Genomic DNA, 20676 nt, shown 5'->3' with positions numbered 1-20676 from the left:
GCCCGCTCATCTGATAATAATATTGATCAAATCGGTTGAGTAGTTACTGAGATATGAGAGCGATTTTCACATTCTGACGCAGCGCCAAAACTAAAAGTTTGATTACAATGAAATTTAATAGCAACCTAAGCGAGTCTCATTTGACACCAAGATAGAAAGAATCGGTCAGACCATCTCTGAGAAAAGTGAGTGCGAAAAAAAGGTGCACATACATGCAGAAAATGCTCGATCCCAAGCAGCAGAAAATATCATTATAATTTCACAACCAGATATTGGAAATACACCTCATTTTGATCTCAATATGGTTTTCATAGTTGGTAAAATTACAAAATATAATACCAAAATATTGTTGCTTCAAGACTTTATGAATAACAAAGCTTGATATTTCAATAACAAATCAAGAATTTGCCTTAAAAATCACGAAAATAACTGATTCAGATATTTTCAACTTATTGAACACTGAACGCATAACTGATACATTATAAATAATCAATATCGAACAATTTTCACTTAAAAACTTACTTTTCATCAGATATTTTAAAATCATCTCAAACATCTCATTGAAGGCATAGCGAGTTATGATATCAAAATTTTATGATATTTTGATATGCACGTTAGAAACGTGAATATCTTTCGAATAACACGATAAGTCCTCATAACTAAATATGTTATTGATGAGTTATGATTTTGTTATCCTCTCCTGGCCGGGATTCGTCGAACTGAGTCGAGTAGTAGTATGATATACGGCCATTTGGATCACTTTTCTACCTTTTAATTAGCCAGTGATCGTTAGGACAAAGTCAATATGCTTTCTTTCATTATGTGATTTCACATTTTTATGAACAACGGAAAAAGTTACAATCCGATTACAATGAAATTCAATAGCAATCTATGGGGCAACTAGACCTTTCATTTGACCCTAATTTTGTGAAAATCGGTTCAGCCATCTCTGAGAAAAATGAGTGAGTTTAAACAACCGCAGGATAACTTTTCTTTACATAACTTTTGAACCATATGTTCAATCATAACGAAATACAAGATTTAAGAGTTTTGGGGACAGCCCGATCATTTGAAACCAGCTTTATTGAAATCGGTTATGTGGTTTCTGAGATATTGATGTTTCGTGATTTTTACATTTTGATACATAACCTCGAAACTAAAAATCCGATTACAATGAAATTCAATAGCAACCTATGGCGCAACTAGACCTTTCATTTGCAATTAATTTTATGAAAATCGGTCCAGCCATCTCTGAGAAAAGTGGATGAGAAAAAAAAGTTGCACATACACACACACACATACACACATACATACAGAAAATGCTCAGTTCGTCGAAATGGGTCGAGTGGTATATGACATTCGGCCATTGGGACCACTTTTATACCTTTGGTTTTTCCAGTGATTGCTACACCTTTCTAGGAGAAAGGCAAAACCTAAATTAATCCACCTAGCGGTCAGACCCAGCCTTTCTCATTGAAACTTTTATTTGTAAAAATAGATTTACATGAACGCTTCAATCCAATAAATGTATATTCACTCTTTGGGTTCTAAAATATTGATGTTGTAATCTATACATATAAAATTGTAGTCTGGTCTATCTGTCTGTTTGATCCATATAGGTTCGAAAACTACCGAACCGATCGACGTGAAAATTTGTATGAAGAAGTTTTTGGTCCCGATAAAGGTTCCTATGATAGTTTGAGACCCCTCCTTTTTCTGGAAGGAAGGGGTCCAATACAAATGAAACATACATTTCTGCACAACTCAAGAACAAACCAAGCAAATGAAACCGAATTTGGCATGTGGATGTTTTAAAGGGTAACAAATATGTTCATATTGGTTTGACGCCCCTCCCTCTTCCAGAAGCATATGTTTCTGCACATCTCGCGAACTTATCAACTAAATGGAACCATATTTGGCAGGTAAATGTTTTTAGTGGTAACAAATATGTTCCATAATCGACCTCAGGCAACATTTTGGATTGTAAGATGGCGACTTCCGGTTTCTGGGAAACAGCCAATTATGGCCGATTTCCACCCAATATAATAATATCTGGATAAAAATAAGAAGGAGGAGCTAAATTCGACCAGAGATACAATTTTGAATTCTAAGATGGCGACTTTCGGTTTCGAAAAATCAGCGGCAAACTACCAAATATCACCCAATATGGGTATTTCTGGAACTTTAATGATGTACTGGAGCCACAAATCGACTACAAACACCATCATGAATTGTAGGATGGCAACTTGTGGTTTCTGGAAAACAGCCAAAAATGGCCGATTTCCGTCTAACATGAGTATCTCCGGATCTAGAATAATACACAGCAGCTGAAATCGATCACAGACCCCATTTTGGACCTCAGGTTGGCTACTTCCGGTTCCTGGGAAACAGCCGAAAATAATCGAATTACACCCAATATGGGTGTTTCTTCAACCAGAATGTCACTCAGAGGCCAGAAATAATCTTAAATACCGTTTTGAAAACCAAGATGGCGACTTCCGGTTTGTGAAAAACAGCCTAAAATAACCAAATACCATCCAATATGAGTATCTCTGGAACCAGAATAATGCAATGAGCTAACAGTTGACCTCAGGCACCATTTTGAATCGCTAAATGGCAACTTATAGGAAATAGTCGAAAATGACCAAATAATACTCAATATGGATGTTTCCTTAATCGAGAGGATACATAGAAACCAAACATTGACCCTTGACACCATTTTGAATTTAAAGACGACCACTTTTAGTTTCTGGAAAACAACCAAAATAACTAAATACCTCCCAATACGGGTATTTCCGGTGTCAAATTGATGCCAGAAAATTTGCTGAAAATGACCGAATACCACCCAATATGAATATATTCAGAATTAGGGCGATGTACAGAATCCAAAAGTCGAGGATGTTGTCATTTCAATAAAACCATCATTTCAAACGATTTGTTATTGGAATTTGATCATATCCTATGGCCGATCCGTCGTGCATTTTAGACTTCAAACACATCGCAAGGAATCAATGAATTTGGAACGTTCAAATCGTACGATACCACATTTGATTTATGTTGAGGCCACATATATCAGCAAAACCAGGTATAGTTTTAACTAGTCTATCAAATTGTTATGAAATTTGTTATTTGTAAGTTCGAGAGATGACTCGTTCGTATGACACTAGTTATGTTCAAATAAGTCATGCAATCTTTGAGATAATAGACTTTCGTTGTTTTATTAACAATTTAATACATAACGGTTGCTTAAGTTCGATTATAATGAAATGAAATGAGAACGTATTGGGCAGCCAAACTTTGAAACCACGTGTTCAATCATAATTCATTAGTTTACCCTTAACTAGCCCGCTCATCTGATAATAATATTGATCAAATCGGTTGAGTAGTTACTGAGATAATGAAGTTTCGTGATTTTCACATTTAGATACATTACAGACGAAGTTATAGTTCGATAACAGTAAAATTTGATAGGGTGTTATGAGGCACCTAGACCGTTCATTTGACACTAATTTTGTGGAAATCGGGTCAGCCATCTCTGAGAAAAGTGAGTGAGTCCTAGTAGTCTTCGGAATATTTTTCTTCTCATAGATGGATTTCACATTTTTAAACATAACAGGCAAAGTATTAATCCGATTGCAAAACAAATCAATAGAGTCTTATGGGGCAACTAGGCCTTCTATCTGACACTGATATTATGAAAATCGGTCCAGCCATCTCTGAGAAACATGAGTGAGATTAAACAGTCTTCACAACACGTTTTGCCTTTCTCATAGAAAGGTATAGCAATCACTTGCAAAACCTTAAGTATAAAAGTGCTCCAAATGGCCGAATGGCATTTATCACTCGACTCAGCTCGACGAGCTGAGCATTTTCTGTATGTGTGTGTGTGTGTGTGTGTGTGTGTGTATGTGCAGATTTTTATTCTCGCTCTTTTTTCTCAGAGATGGCTGGACCGATTTTCATGTTATTAATTGCAAATGAAAGGTCTCATTGTCCTATAAGACCCTACTAAATTTCATTGTAATCAGATTTTTAGTTTAGAAGTTATGTATCAAAATGTAAAAATCATGAAACATCATTATTTCGAAAACTGCACAACCGATTTGAACAAAATTGATTTCAAATAAACGGGTTACCTAAAATACCCTTAACTTTTGAATTTCATAAAGATTGAACTTGTGGTTCAAAAGTTATGACAAGAAACGTGTTTTGAAGACTACTTAATCTCACTCATGTTTCTCAGAGATGGCTGGACCGACTTTCATAAAATGTCAAATGAAAGGTCTAGTTGACCCATAAGACTCTATTGATTTGTTTTGCAATCAGACTATTACTTTGCCTGTTATGTTCAAAAATGTGAAATCCAGCTATGGAAAGTAACATATTTCGAGGACTACTTGAACTCATTCACTTTTCTCAGAGATGGCTGACCCGATTTCCACAAAATTAGTGTCAACTAATAAGTCTAGCTGCCTCGTAACATCCTATTGATTTCGACTGTAATCGGACTGTAAGTTCGTCTGTGAAGTACCAAAATGTGATAATCACGATACTTCATTATCTCAGAAACTACACAACCGATTTGATCAATATTATTATCAGATGAGCGGGCTAGTTGAGGGTTAACTGATGAATTATGATTGAACACGTGGTTTCAAAGTTTGGCTGCTCTATACGTTCCCATTTCATTTGATTATAATTCAACTTAAGCCACCGTTATGTATTAAATTGTTAATAAAACAACGAAAGTCTATTATTTCAAAGATTACATGACTTATTTGAACATAACTAGTGTCATACAAACGAGTCATCTCTCAAACTTACAAATAACAAACTTCATAACAATTTGATATGTGGCTCAAAAGATATGGAAAGATAAGAAAATCAAAGGCTATTTAAAACTATGCCTGCTGTGATTGATATATGGGGTCTCCACATAATTTTAATGTGGTTTCGTACTATTTGAACGTTCCAAATTCATTGATTCCTTGCGACGTGTTTAAAGTCTGCAAATGCACGACGAATCGATCAAAGTCAAATAACAAATCGTTTGAAATGATTGGTTTTATCGAAATGACAACATCCTCGACTTTTGGATTCTGTACATCGCCTTAATTCTGAATATATTCATATTGGGTGGTATTCGGTCATTTTCAACAAATTTTCTGGCATCAATCTGACACCGGGAACACTCATATTGGGAGGTATTTAGTTTTTTTGGTTGTTTTCCAAACTAAAACAAACTAAAAGTGGTCGTCTTTAAATTCAAAATGGTGTCAAGGGTCAATGTTTGGTTTCTATGCATCATCTCGATTACGGAAATATCCATGTTGGGTATTATTTGGTCATTTTCGACTGTTTCCTATAAGTTGCCATTTAGCGATTCAAAATGGAGCCTGAGGTCAATTGTTATCTCATTGCATCATTCTGGTTCCAGAGATACTCATATTGGATGGTATTTGGTTATTTTAGGCTGTTTTTCGCAAACCAGAAGTCGCCATCTTGGATTTCAAAATGGTATTCAAGATAATTTCTGGCCTCTGAGCGTCATTCTGGTTGAAGAAACACCCATATTGGGTGTAATGCAATCATTCTCCGCTGTTTCCCAGGAACCGGAAGTCGCCAACCTAGAATCCAAAATGGAGTCTTTGAACGATTTCAGCTGCTGTGTATCATTTTAGATTCGGAGATACTCACGTTATACGGAAATCGGCCATTTTTGGCTGTTTTCCAGAAACCACAATTTGCCAACCTACAATTCATAATGGTGTCTGAAGTCGATTCCGAAAATACCCATATTGGGTGGTAGTTGGTCGTTTGCCGCTGTTTTTCCGAAACTGGAAGTCGCCATCTTAGAATTCAAAATGGTTTCTGTGGTCGAATTTAGCTCCTGTGTATCTTTCTCTATCCGGATATTATTATATTGGGTGGAAATCGGCCATTTTTGGCTGTTTTCCAGAAACCGGAAGTTGCTATCTTACAATTCAAAATGTTGCCTGAGGTCGATTATGGAACATATTTGTTACCACTAAAAACATTTACCTGCCAAATATGGTTCCATTTATTTGATTAGTTCGCGAGATGTGCAGAAATTTGTGCAAAAACATGTGCTTCCATAAGAGGGAGGGGCTTCGAACTATTATGGACATATTTATTACCCTTTGAAACATCCACATGCCAAATTCGGTTTTATTTGCTTGGTTTGTTCTTGAGTTGTGCAGAAATGTATGTTTCATTTGTATTGGACCCCTCCTTTCCAGAACAGGGAGGGGTTTCAAACTATCATAGGAACCTTAATCGGGACCAAAAACCCCTACATACAAATTTTCACGTCGATCGGTTCGGTAGTTTTCGAGCCTATATGGATCAAACAGACAGACAGACCGGACTGCATTTTTATATGTATAGATGACAGCATCATAATTTTAGAACCTAAAGAGTGAATATACATTTATTGGATTGAAGCGTTCATGTGAATCTATTTTTACAAATAAAAGTTTGAATGAGAAAGGCTGGGTCTGACCGCTAGGTGGATTAATGTAGGTTTTTTTTCATAACTTTTGAACCACCTGTTCAATCTTCATAAAATTGAAAACATAAGGGTTTTCTGGAGAGCCCGTTCATTTTAAACCAATTTTGTTCAAATCGGTTGTGTAGTTTGCGAGATAATAATGTTTCATGATTTTTACATTTTGATACATAACCTCCAAACTAAAAATCCAATTACAATAAAAGTGAATGGGGTCTTATGGGACAACAAGACCTTTCATTTGCAATTAATTTCATGCGAATCAGTCCAGCCATCTCTGAGAAATATACACAAATGGAAAGAAACGCAATTCAAAGACTATTTAAAACTAAATCTGCTATGATCAATATATGTATGCAAATGTGATTTTATACTATTCAAACGTTCCTGGTATTGCATGTGGTTAAATTGTTCGAAATTAAGAGTCATTTTATTTTGCTATTCCTTAAGCACTAACTTTACGTCGAATTTCATATTTTATACTTCAATTACAACATCAATATTTTAGAACCCAAAGAAAGAATATTCCTTTTTTGGATTGAAATGCGTTCATGCAAATCAATTTTACAAATGATAAGTTGAATGAGAAATGCTGGGTCTGACCGCTAGGTGGATTAATTTAGTTTTTTTTTGAAAGACACTACTATTATCTACAACTTTGCCGAAGACGTCACACCGCTCAAACGAACCGTGTTGGCTCTAAAAATATTTGTAATCATCAATACCTCTCCGAAATATCATTTTTCAATAGCTTTTCAAAAATAAGTTGTGTCTCAAAAAATTAAACCAATAGCACAAAATGACATCTTTTGCCTTTAAAAACGTCTATGCAAAGTTTCAGCCAATGGGCTCGTTCACGTTCTGATGATGTAAACTTGACAGAAAATGTATGTCGAACTGTCAAAACGACGCAAACCCAGAAACAACGAGTCAATTGTGTTGCGTATCTGATTGAGATCCCTATACTCTCATTCAGTGCTGATAAAAGTCATTTTCTCCAGCAAAATTCTTCGAAAATTACAGCCAATCATTTTCAATTTTCACTTCCAATGATCGCAGCACTTTTTTAGATATACTAGATTTTCTTCCTAGTAACGTGCTGTTATACTCAGATGAAATAGATCGCGCGCATCCTTCACGGTTACGGAATGAAATTTGACGACAAATCCAACCAAATGATCTTCACTTCAAAGCGAGAAAGAAAAACAAACAGTCCATTCAACCAAAATGAACATCACCGAAACACTTTTTCACTGAAACTGACCGATGCCTTGACAATCTTCGTTAACTGGAAACTGATTTTGTTGTCTTGCTTCCATCGCATGAAATATAATGAGGTGTTTTGACAGTTCACTTCCATGCAAAAAGCGAGAAGGGAGAACTCTGAAAGGATTGTAAAAAAATAACGTTTATGGATGTTTTTTTCCCTCAAGAGTGTCAACAAATATCAACCCTGCTCTCATTATCACTGAATAACATCGTTACAGTCTATTGTCCGATTATATAAGCCAGAGCACTGTGTGTTCGTTCAAGTGTTGGCAAAGGAGATTATTGTGGTAAACAAAACGAATAACGCCGATACAAATATTCATTTTCATTTTATGTCACCCCACCCCCCTTCAAAAATGTTAAAATTGGAAGGGGAAGAAAAAAAAGTTCAAACCGTTTTGATAATATTAATGACTTTTCGACAGCGTATATGCTTAATTTAGCAACAAACGAGTACAGTGACAGTGAAAGTGTCATCAAGAGGCAAGCCGAATGAATTATAATAATAATAATGAGGTATTTTTCAACACACTTTAGTATACAAGTTACAAACGTTGTAACTTGCACACAATTTTGTATGAAAGCTATTCCTTTTTGCCTTTCTCCTAGAAAGGTATAGCACCAAATAGCAAAACCGAAAGTATAAAAGTGCTCCAAAGGGCCGAATGGCATATATCATTCGATTCAACTCAACAAGCTGAGCATTTTCTGTATGTGTGTGTATGTGTGTGTGTATGTGCAGATTTTTATTCTCACTCACTTTTCTCAGAGATGGCTGGACCGATTTTCATGAAATTAATTGCAAATGAAAGGTCTAGTTGCCCCATAAGACCCTGTTCGATTTCATTGTAATCGGATCTTTAGTTTAGAAGTTATGTATAAAAATGTAAAAAATCATGAAACATCATTATCTCGAAAATTACACAACTGATTTGAACAAAACGGATTTCAAATGAACGGGCTACCTGAAATACCCTTAATTTTTGAATTTTATAAAGATTGAAGTTGTGGTTCAAAAGTTATGACAAGAAACGTGTTCTGAAGACTGTTCAATCTCACTCATGTTTCTCAGAGATGGCTGAACCGATTTTCATAAAATCAGTGTCAAATGGAAGGTCTAGCTGCCTCTTAAGACCTTATTGATTTGTTTTGAAATCAGACTATTACTTTGCCTATTATGTTTAAAAATGTGAAATCCAACTATGAAAAGGAATATATTCCGAAGACTACTTGAACTCACTAACTTTTCTCAGAGATGGATGACCCGATTTCCACAAAATTAGTGTCAACTAATAAGTCTAGCTGCCTCGTTACACCCTATTGAAATTTACTGTAATCGGACTGTAACTTCGTCAGTTCGCTTATTTTTCGCCCTCTTTACTTCACATACTGTCTGCTTAATGAACCTGGATATAAGCATGCATGTAAATCTACTTTAACAAATAATAAATTTGAATGAGAAAGGCTGAGTCTGACCGCTATGTGGATTTATTTTGGTTTTTTCAGAATAAAATAATAATTTGTTTTTAGAGTGTATATTTTTGCCTTTCTATAGCAATCACTTGCAAAACTGAAGATATAAAAGTGCTCCAAAGGGCCGAATGATATATATCACTCGACTCAGCTCGACAAGCTGAGAATTTTCTGTATGTGTATGTGTATGTGCAGATTTTCATTCTCACTCACTTTTCTCAGAGATGGCTGAACCGATTCCCATGAAATTAATTGCAAATGAAAGTTCTTGTTGTCCCATAAGACCCTATTCAATTTAATTGTAATCTAATTTTTAGCTTAGTATCAAAATGTAAAAATCATGAAGCATCATTTTCTCAGAAACTACACAACCGATTTGAACAAAATTAGTTTTAAATGAACGGGCGACCTAAAAAAACCCTTAACTTTTGAATCTTTTGAAGATTGAACTTGTGGTTCTAAAGTTATGGATAGGAACGTTTTCTGGAGACTGTTAAATCTCACTCATGTTTCTCAGAGATGGCTGAACCGATTTTCATAAAATCAGTGTCAAATGGAAGGTATAGTTGCCTCATAAGACCCTATTGATTTGTTTTGCAATCGGACTATTACATTGCCTGTTATGTTTGAATATGTGAAATCCAGCTATGAAAAGGAACATATTTCGAAGACTACTTGGACTCACTTACTTTTCTCAGAGATGGCTGACCCGATTTCCACAAAATTAATGTCAAATGAAAAGTCTAGCTGCCTCATAACACACTATTGAATTTAACTGTAATCGAACTGTAACTTCATCTGTAATGTACCGAAATGTGAAAATCACGAAACTTCATTATCTCAGAAACTACACAACCGATTTGATCAATATTATTATCAGATGAGCGGGCTAGTTAAGGGTTAACTGATAAAAAATGATTGAACACGTGATTTCAAAGTTTAGCTGCCCTATACGTTCCCATTTCATTTGATTATAATCGAACTTAGGCAACCTTTGTGTATTAAATTGTTAAAAAACACAACGAAAGTCCATTATCTCAAAGATTACATGACTTATTTGAACATAACTAGTGTGATACGAACGAGCCATCTCTCAAACTTACAAATAACAAACTTCATAAAAATTTGATATGTGCCTTAAAAGGTTGTCATATTTAAAAATTGCCGACTAGCCCAAAACAAAATTCAGATAACGTATTTTCTTACAACAACGTTATTTTCTTACAATAACATTTGCTCACATGAGCCTAGTGCTCCTGACCACCCTTATCTAGCTGGTGTGCCCTTAAGTCTTTCCCACATTCTTAAGCTAACCTTACTTGATATTCACTCCGGCCTCCCGCAAACCTGCACCGTTAAAAATCACTGCCCTGCTGTGCAGCCTGCATGCCGTGGTAGCTGTGTCGTCCTTTTGTCGCAGGTTTGAACGCGCGGCCCAGCACCACTTCGATCGGTCCTTGATGGCATCCGAAGAACACAAACCCCGGCCTCGCATGCGCACCTTTTCCACTGCGTTGTCCAGCACAGCGGCCTCGAAATACGTGACTGCCGGTACCGGCACGAGTCCACTGTAAAACGCCCTCACCGTGTGAAGACCGTCCGGGACCTTGAATGATAGTCGGGAAAAAGAACCCTATGGCATCGGAAGTTAGCCTCGGCTCACGTTTTTCATCACCATCACACTCACCCTTAGCGGGGTCTGATTCCGTCTTGATGATGTTCTTTCGAGCTGTAGGTTTTCACGGTTCACAGTGATGTTTTTCTGAGCTGTAGATTTTTACGGTTCACGGTGATGTTCTGCTGAGCTGGAGGTAGTTCACGCTGCTTGACAGTGACCGCCGTGTTCCTCTTCTAATTGCTGTTTCGTGGTCTACACGAGGCGAAAGTTTTCTAGTGCCGGCAACTGCTCTCGTGTTACGCTTCGGACTGTCTTCGCGAAAGTCATCATGACGTTTCGATGATGAGATGCTGTCAAGCAAATTAATCCGACGACGTGGTCCTTAACGTGGTATTTTCCAATCTTCCCCGAAGGTACATCCTCCAGTTCATACAGGTTGGTACCAAGTACTTTTTTCACGATTGCGGGAACGAACTTCAGATTCAACTTCTGATTAATGTGGTCTACTTTGGATGATAGTCCGAAAGCCCTGCGCCACACCGTGTCACCGACGTTAAACGTTACGGATCTTGTGCGCATGTTGTATCGCTGTTTGGTCTTTTCGTGTGATTGCTTGATCCGCTTCACAACGAATTCGTGTATACGTTTTAGATTCGATAAACGGAGATCTTGTGCTAGTTTCGGGTCTTGGGGAGCATTGAGGTGCTGTTGATTGTAGAGATCGGTATGAAGGATCAGATCTTTACCGAAGTTCGCAAAGTGTGGACTGACACCTGTGGATTCATGTTTCGCGCTGTTAACTGCGGCTACGATTGACGGCAAGTTTTCATCCCATGCTCGATGATCCTCGTTCAGCAGTGCTCTGATGCAGGTTATTGAAACTCTATTGACACGCTCTGCATTGTTTACCATTGGACAATAATATGCTGTAGTCATGTGCTCTATGTTGTACCGCGAAAGAAGTGATCGGAAAGCTAACGATGTAAACTGTTCGCCATTGTCTGTGAGTACAATCCTTGGTCGTGAAAATCGTAAGAAAACCTCCTTCTCCAGAAAGTTTACCAAAGTTTCGGAGTCTGCACTGCGCATCGGATGAACATACTTGGTGATCCAATCCACAACGACTAACATTACAGTGTTGCCTTTTCCCGATTTCGTCAGCGGTCCAACAAAGTCTATCGAGATTAACTCTCAAGGACATCTAGCCGGCTTCAATTTTCCCATGTCTGGCATCAAGCGTCGATTAGGCGCTTTACAAGCCTTGCATGTCCTGCCGTTGCGCACAAAACGACCTATGTCCTCCTGCATCTTCGGTCAGTAGAAATTCGTTTGTATTTTCTGTAGCGTTTTTTGAAATCCTAAATATGCACCTGATGTTAAATCGTGGAATTTGCTCATGATTTGAGCTCTCTCGGCTTTGGGAACTATTTTCTTCCACTTGTGCGTGGTGTTTCCCAACTCATCTTTGGCACGACAGTTTTTGTACAGTTAGCCTGACACCATACGAAAGTCTGGAAACATGTCCGGTTGTTTTGTTGTGCTCGCCGCTAGTCGCTTGTCATCTGTCATCGCATGTGTCTGCTGAAAATGTTGCACTTCTTTTCTGTTTTGCGGTGTTGGAAAACTCACGACGCAGCTAATCTTTTCGTCATCCACTTTCCACCCGTCTTTGTTCAAAATATATCCAAGGTACTTCATCTCCTGGCGGCAAAATTTGGATTTTTCAGTCGAAACCGTTAAGTTTGCCTGTTGCAGACGCTCTGCTACTTTCTGCAACATCCTTAAATGTTCTTCAAACGTTCTCGAACAGATTATCACGTCGTCCAGATAGTGGAATACCTGTGGTTCTAAATCCGCAAAGAGATGTGTCATTAAACGCACCAGGGCTTGACTAGTTGTGCATAACCCAAATGGTACCACTTTGAATTGAATGTGCCCCCGGCCTGGAACTGTAAACGCTGTCATTGGTCGAGACTTCACTTCCAACGGTAGCTGCCAAAAGGCGTCTTTTAGATCGATGGAGGATATGAAGTGACATCCACTGAGATTGCTGACAATTGATGCAATTTGGGGAATTGGGTGCCCTTCGTTGACCATGATGGAGTTCAAATGACGAGCATCTAAGCAGACTCTATATTGCCCAGTTTTCTTCTTAACCGCAACGAGAGGGTTGTTCCACGGCGAAAACAGCGCTTCCTCGATGACGTCTAGAGATAATATTCGATCCACTTCTTTGTTGACCTCGTCTAACACATACTTGGACATGTGGTAACATCGTTGTTTCCGTGGCTTGGCATCTCCGATGTCGATCTGATGAGTGTACTTGTTGGTACGCCCAATTTTTCCTTCTTTGCTGATTGGAAACATGGCTACCACTGCGTCCAGCTCGCGTTGCTGCCTCTGAGTTAGTGTGCGCATCGGTTCTGCGGAATTATTTTCTTCGTTTGGGGACAATTCGATTGAATTACACACGGCTTGTACCCCGAACATGTTCCAAAAGTTCATGCCGAGAATTATGCAGTCTGGTAGGGATGGGACTAGAAGCATTGGGACGGTCTCGTTTCGGCCATTGTATGCCACAGGTAAGTTTACAAACTCGGTTATTTTATGTTTAGTTCCATCAGCTGTTTTTATGCCACCATGGATGAGACCTGTTTTCAGTTGTAGTTTGTCGACAATCTCCACTTTTTCTCCTCCCATCAGTGAACAGTTTGCGCCACTGTCTAGCAAACCCTTCAGTTGTAGGCTGAGAACAGAAATCATCGCATGTGGACGGTTGTCTTCATCAGTGTTGATGATTATTGAGTTAATGTGCTTTAGTTCCGGGAATCTCAAGGGATTGTAGAAGTTTCGCGAGGATGCAGGTCCCTCAGCCAATGCTCCCTCGCCTGCTCGTTTCCCTGAGTTGAGGAACAAGTAGGACAACTGCGAAGTGAATATCCCTTTTCACCGCAACGGTAGCAGAACATTACCGCTTGGGGCTTTGGGCAATCCATGAATCGATGACCCTCCTCATCGCAATTCCAACATTGCAATATGATTCACGGTGGTTGGTTCGAAGTTTCTTTATTTTGTGGCGTAAATTGATGGTGTTTTTGTAACTGTTGTGTTGCAGTTTCTATTTCTCGCGTTGATTGTTGCTGTTGCTGTGCAAACTGCTGACGACGAAACCTTGATCTGTGTTGCGATGTTGGTCTCGCTTTTCAAAACGTACTCTGAGTGCGTTCACTTGGTGACAGTGGTTTTCCAACTGGTGCGACCACGTCTGCTCGTCTGCGATATCAGACTGTCTAGAACCATTTTCTAAATTGTTGCTCACAAAGTCCTGTGAATCATCTGTGGCCTCTATAGCATGCACCCTACCGAACCGCGGGGCCGGACCATACACTCGCTCCTTTTGTGGAATGGTCGGCGTGGCGAAGTTCGGTTCAAGCAGAGCATAATGCGGAATCGGTGTCCTGCGATGGCGATTAAGTAGCACTTTCGTTTCATCGTACTCGTTGCAGACCTCTGCCATTTCTGGGAGCGTTCGAGCTCGCGCTGATGCAACAATTGATGCATACTCCGTGTTCATATTTCACTTGACCATGAAAAACTTTTCTTCCGGTGACATTGGGGGATGTATAAACCGAAAGAGAGTGCAAATGTCACGATAGATTTTCGCGAAAGACTCATTTGCTCCTTGGTAACGAGAGTTGGCTTCGTTGCGCAGAATCTGTGCAAAGCTACTGGGTGGAAATTCCCGCCGAATCTGCTCCTTGAAGTCTCTCCAGGATCTCAGGGATCCTTCCGTGAAAGCCCTTCCGTACCAATCGAGTGCATCATCCTGCAGAAGGTGCTTGATTGATTTCAACAGCAGCTCATCTGCTACACCGATCGAGAAACGTGTTCAACGACGTCGTGTCTTTTTCTCCTCTGAATTTAAAGGGCCAATTGTGAATAGCTTTTGGATTCCTAGGCACTGCTTGTTGATGGCGATCTCGTCGTAGAAAATAATTCAGCAACTCGTCGCGAAGACGATTAAACTCAAGTCGTCTCTTCTATCTCCAATATGTTGTGCGTTTTCCTGGTAATCATGCTCCTCCGACGAAACAAATCCTACCGAGCCGCTTCTCCGTCCGTTTCTCCTGTTTGTCAGCGTTTCTCGATATACCGGTGGTGGGCTTTCAGAAATTCCGAAACCCGAGTTGAAATTCTGTTCGAGCGACGCATCCGCCAGTCGATTGTGAGCATCTAACCTGGGATTCCAAAGCGGTGGCTGCGTGGTGGGTGTTCGCCCTCGCCCGCGGCTTCTTGTCAGCGGCGACGATGATGTCGGTAGACCTGTGATTTCGTCTTCTTTTCTTGTAGGACCCGTCGTGCTAGCTGTACTGTCCTGCTGTCAACTGTTCCCTTCAACACGCCCAACCTTTGCGATGGCCCCTGCCGATTTTGCATTGGTTGCTCCTTGTGGTGAGCCTACCAGCTGCTGCTGCCGTGCGCTATCATGTTTTCGCGGCAGTGGTCTTGTCTCACTTGTTTCGTTTGCTTGCACTGAACGTCCACTGTTATTAGCTGACTGCACTAAATTTGACAGATTTAACGCTTCATAAACACTGCTCAAGGCCGAATGAACTACGAACTGAACTCTGACATAATCCTCTTGTAGCGCAACCGTGGGAGGATGATGCGCGTAAGCCGATTGCGGTAATGACGCAATCGTGATTTGGCATGCTCTAGAAACCCGATGTCGTGTTTCAATATTGCCGTATCGATCGGTGTTAATAAAAGTTTGATCCGCGATTGACAGGTATCAATGTTGGTAGAATCGTGCATCACATGTGTTGAGCTCGTATAAATCTGATCGCGAATCTTATCTTCCTCGAACGCTTTTTGCAACCGTGAGCATTTGACTCTTCGAGTCGTTTGCCCTAAATCCGTTATGTTACGTAAAGCTAACTCATAATTGAGTTCTTCTTCACTCAAATGTAATGGGTCAATCTCCATCTTCAAATGCATCTTCTAAAGCCAAATTATCTACTATTAAATACAAAATAACCTTTGCCAAACTGGGTTTACAAAATTATATTGGTTCCTAAATTCGAACCAATGTAATATTTAAAAATTGCCGACTAGCCCAAAACAAAATTCAGATAACATATGGTACATATTTAATTTCTTACAATGACATTTTCTCACGTGAGCCGAGTGCTCCTTGCCACCCTAATCTAGCTGGTGTGCCCTTAAGTCTTTCCCACATTCTTAAGCCAACCTTACTTGATATTCACTCCGGCCTCCCGCAAACCTGCACCGTTAAAAATCACTGCCCTGCTGTGCAGCCTGCATGCCGTGGTAGCTGTGTCGTCCTTTTATCGCAGGTTTGAACGCGCGGCCCAGCACCACTTCGATCGGTCCTTGATGGCATCCGAAGAACACAAACCCCGGCCTCGCATGCGCACCTTTTCCACTGCGTTGTCCAGCACAGCAACCTCGAAATGCGTGACTGCCGGTACCGGCACGAGTCCACTGTAAAACGCCCTCACCGTGTGAAGACCGTCCTCCCTTCAATGAAAGTCGGGAAAAAGAACCCTATGGCATCGGGAGTTAAACTCGGCTCACGTTTTTCATCACCATCACACTCACCCTTAGCGGGGTCTGATTCCATCTTGATGATGTTCTTTCGAGCTGTAGAGTTTCACGATTCACAGTGATGTTTTTCTGAGCTGTAGATTTTTACGGTTCACGGTGATGTTCTTCTGAGCTGGAGGTAGTTCACGCTGCTTGACAGTGACCGCCGTGTTCCTCTTCTAATTGCTGTTTCGTGGTCTACACGAAGCGAAAGTTTTCTAGTGCCGGCAACTGCTCTCGTGTTTCGCTTCAGACTGTCTTCGCAGAAATCATCATGACGTTTCGATGATGAGATGTTGTCAAGCAAATTAATCCGACGGCAGAAAGTTTCAATACAAAGGGCCTTTATTTTCGGTTTGCGGGGGGGGGGAGGTAGTTCACTAGCTTATTATACACCGAATGACATTTAGATTCTTTTTTCGGTTTATGTACACTAAATATTTTTTCTACGCTACAAGCTATGGACAGAAAAGAAATTCAAAGACCATTCAAAACTATACCTGCTTTGATCGATATATGAGTCTTCAACATAATTTTAATGTGGTGTCGTACTATTTGAACGTTCCAAATTTATTGATTCCTTGCGATGTGTTTAAAGTCTGCAAATGCACGACGAATCGGCCATAGGATATGATCAAAATCAAATAACAAATCGTTTGAAATGATTGGTTTTATCGAAATGACAACATCCTTGTCTTTTTGCTTCTGTACATCGCCTTAATTCTGAATATATTCATATTGGGTGGTATTCTGTCATTTTCAGCAGATTTTCTGGCATCAATCTGACGCGGGAAATACCCATATTGAGAGGTATTAAGGTTGTTTTCCAGAAACTAAAGGTGGTCGTCTTTAAGTTCAAAATGGTGTCCAGGGTCAATGTATGGTTTCTATGCATCATCTCAATTACGGAAATATCCGTATTGATTATTATTCGGTCATTTTAGACTTTTACTAGAAGTTGCCATGAAGCAATTCAAAATGGTGCCTGAGGTCGATTGTTAGCTCATTGCATAATTCTGGTTCCAGAGATACTCATATTGGATGGTATTTGGTTATTTTAGGCTGTTTTTCACAAACCGTAAGTCGCCGTCTTGATTTTCAAAATGGTATTTAGGATAATTCCTGGCCTCTGAGCGTCATTTTGGCTGAAGAAACACGCATAGTGGGTGTTATTAGATCATTTTCGGCTGTTCCCCAGGAACCGCAAGTCGCCAACCTAGAGTCCAAAATGGGGTCTGTGGTCGATTTCAGCTGCTGTAAATCATTCTAGATCCGGAGATACTCATGTTAGACGGAAATCGGCCATTTTTGGCTGTTTTCCAGAAACCAGAAGTTGCCATCCTACAAATCATAATGGTGCCTGAAGTAAATTTTTAGCTTCTTGCAACATTCTGGCTCCGGAGATACTCATATTGGGTGGTGTTTGGTCACTTTGGGCTGTTTTTCAGAAACCGAAAGTCGTCATTTTAGACTTTAAAATTGCCTGTGAAATCAATTTCTGTTATCTGGGCGTAATTCTGGTTCCGAAAACATTCATAATGAATGGTATTTGCTCATTTCCGGCTGTTTGCCAGACACCGGAAGTCACATTCTTAAAATTCAAGATTGTGTCTGTGATCGCTTTTTAGCTTCTGTGCATCTTTCTGGTTCCGGAGATACTCATATATAATGAGAATCGCCCATTTCAGGCTGTTTTCCAGAAACCGGAAGTTGTCATCTTACAATTCAAGATGTTGTCTGAAGTCGATTTGTGGCTCCAGTGCACCATTAGTATTCCGGAAATACCCATATTAGGTGGCATTTAGTCGTTTGCCGCTGTTTTTCCGAAACCAGAAGTCGCTATTTTGGATTTCATAATGGCATTTTGAGACAATTTCTGGATTTTGAACGTCGTACTGGTTAAAGAAACACTCATATTGGGTGGTATTCGGTCATTTTCAGCTGAAACCGGATGTTGCAATCTTAAAATTCAAAATGTTGCCTGAGGTCGGTTATGGAACATATTTGTTACCACTAAAAACATTCACCTGCCACATTTGGTTCCATTTAGTTGGTTAGTTCTCGAGAAGTGCATTTGTATGGCACCCCTCCCTTCCAAAAGAAGAAAGGGTGTCAAAACATTATGGACATATTTTTAACCACAAGATACATTTTCGTACCAAATTCGGTTCCATTTAGTTGGTTAGTTCTCTAGATATGCAGAAATTTGTGTTTCATTTGTATGGAACCCCTTCCTTCCAGAAAAGGGTGGGGCGTTCAACTATTATGGACATATTTGTTACTCTTCAAAACATCCAAATGCCAAATTCGGTTTCACTTGCTTGGTTTGTTTTTGAATTGTGCAGAAATTTATGTTTCATTTGTATGGTAACTCTTCAGAAAAGGGAAGGGTCTCAAACTATCATAGGAAGCTTTATCGGCACCAAAAAACCCTACATACAAATTTTCACGTCGAGCGGTTCGGTAGTTTTCGAGCCTATATGAATCAGACATACAGACAAACAGAGATGACTGCATTTTTATACAGTCATGGAGAAAATAATAAATACAGACTTTATATGCAAGTTTAAACCAATTTCTCAGACAAAATAACGCTCTGAAAACGTTATTACTAATATTCTTTTTTAGATTGGCAATAATGCGTTACGCACGTTACATCTGTTACACGCGTTTCAATTTCTGTCAGTGTATTTTAACCATCATAACGTAAACGTACGTATTTGAGGTGGCAAATAACATAAATACAGTGCAGGTTGATGATTCTTTTCATTTATTTTCGCAGCTGGATCACTAAAAGTCAATAATTCCGTAAGTGCAGGGTTATGTGTTAGATTGTTTTAAACAAGTGTGGTTCATTTTACGACTTAAATTTAACAGAGATATGGGTCGGAAGCAGCACTGTACTCAGGCAGAAAAGGCAAGAATTAAAGTTTTGAAAGACGATGCAGATCTTATCGGCAGATAGCAAAAAAGTTAAGGCGGTCAGTGGGCATGATACAGAATGCTTTGAAACAGTCATTCAAGATAGAAACCAGAGGAAGGAGGTTAGCGACAACTACAAGAGAAGATAACCTCATTGTTCGAGAAGTAAGAAAAGATCCGTTTGAAACCAGTTCTTCCATAAAAACCCGTCTGCAGCTGAAAGCTAGTACTCGAACGATAAGAGAACGTCTTATTCAGGCAAAATTAATAGGCAAGGTACCAAGAAAAGTACTTTTACTTCACCAGCGACACGTTTCCCAAGTAACAAAACTGGTTTTATAAAAGTTTTATAGCGCTGTTTTGGCTGTATTGAGCGCTATAAAACTTTGATAAAACCAATATTGTTACTAGGGTTTGGCAAGAACCGAGTTTGCTAAAAAATATTTAGACTGGGGTCCAACTGAATGGCACACCGTGTTATGGTCGGATGAGTCAAAATTTAACCTTTTTGGTTCAGATGGTCGGCAGCTGGTGAGAAGATAAACACTGCCTTTGATCCACGATTCACTAAGAAAACATTAAAATTTGGGGGTGGTCATATAATGGTGTGGGGCTGCTTTTCTGATGCTGGTGTAGGATTCACTTGATAACTGGGACGATGAATTCTAACGACTATATAGATATTTTGCGTAATGTCATGCTTCCGTATGCCGAAGAAAACATGCCACTTCGTTGAATTTTGATGCAGGATAACGATCCTAAACATACGGCATTGAAAACTCGAAATTGGTTCTCAAACGAGAATGTAACATTATTGGATTGGCCAGCGCAGTCCCCAGATTGAGTCCCATAGAAAATCTATGGAAGATTGTGAATGTCGAGGTTTCAAAGCACCATCCGAAGAGTAAAACAGACTTATGGAACGTCGTACAGGCAGCGTGGTATGCTATTCCAGCTTCTACTTGTGAAAAACTGGTTGCAAGCTTACCAAGAAGATTAAATATGGTTTTGAGAAACAAAGGATATGCCACAAAATATTAAAAGGTTGTAACGTGAAAAGTCATTTTCTTATGTTGTGTAGATAAATAAAGTTTGGCTGATATGTTTTGAATTTATATTTTAATAGTGTATTTATTTATTTTTGCCAACTGAAAAACAAATTTTTTTCGCAAAAAACTTTCGGAATCCCCGAAACAGAAAAATTCCAGTTACACCTCTTTTGCTCTTTTAAATAGAGTGCCTGCAGATCGTAATGACG

At 39.3% G+C, this 20676-nt stretch overlaps 1 protein-coding gene across 1 annotated transcript; it reads right to left on the bottom strand.

The window, feature by feature from the left end:
- Nucleotides 1-11141: 11141 nt before the first annotated feature.
- LOC129720019 (uncharacterized protein K02A2.6-like) lies at nt 11142-12020 on the bottom strand. Its single transcript, XM_055671428.1, has one exon. It carries the CDS (start codon nt 12018-12020, stop codon nt 11142-11144), a length of 879 nt encoding a protein of 292 aa, XP_055527403.1.
- Between the last annotated feature and the right edge of the window lie 8656 nt (nt 12021-20676).

Source organism: Wyeomyia smithii, chromosome 2 (assembly GCF_029784165.1).
Source record: "Wyeomyia smithii strain HCP4-BCI-WySm-NY-G18 chromosome 2, ASM2978416v1, whole genome shotgun sequence".
Classification (NCBI taxonomy): Eukaryota; Metazoa; Arthropoda; class Insecta; order Diptera; family Culicidae; genus Wyeomyia; species Wyeomyia smithii.
The sequence above is the reverse complement of the archived record's forward strand: the minus strand, read 5'-3'. Positions and strand labels throughout refer to the sequence as shown.

Coding starts and splice junctions, on each gene's coding strand:
- LOC129720019 (XM_055671428.1), bottom strand. CDS start 12,020: ATGTTAGTCGTTGTGGATTGGATCACCAAGTATGTTCATCCGATGCGC.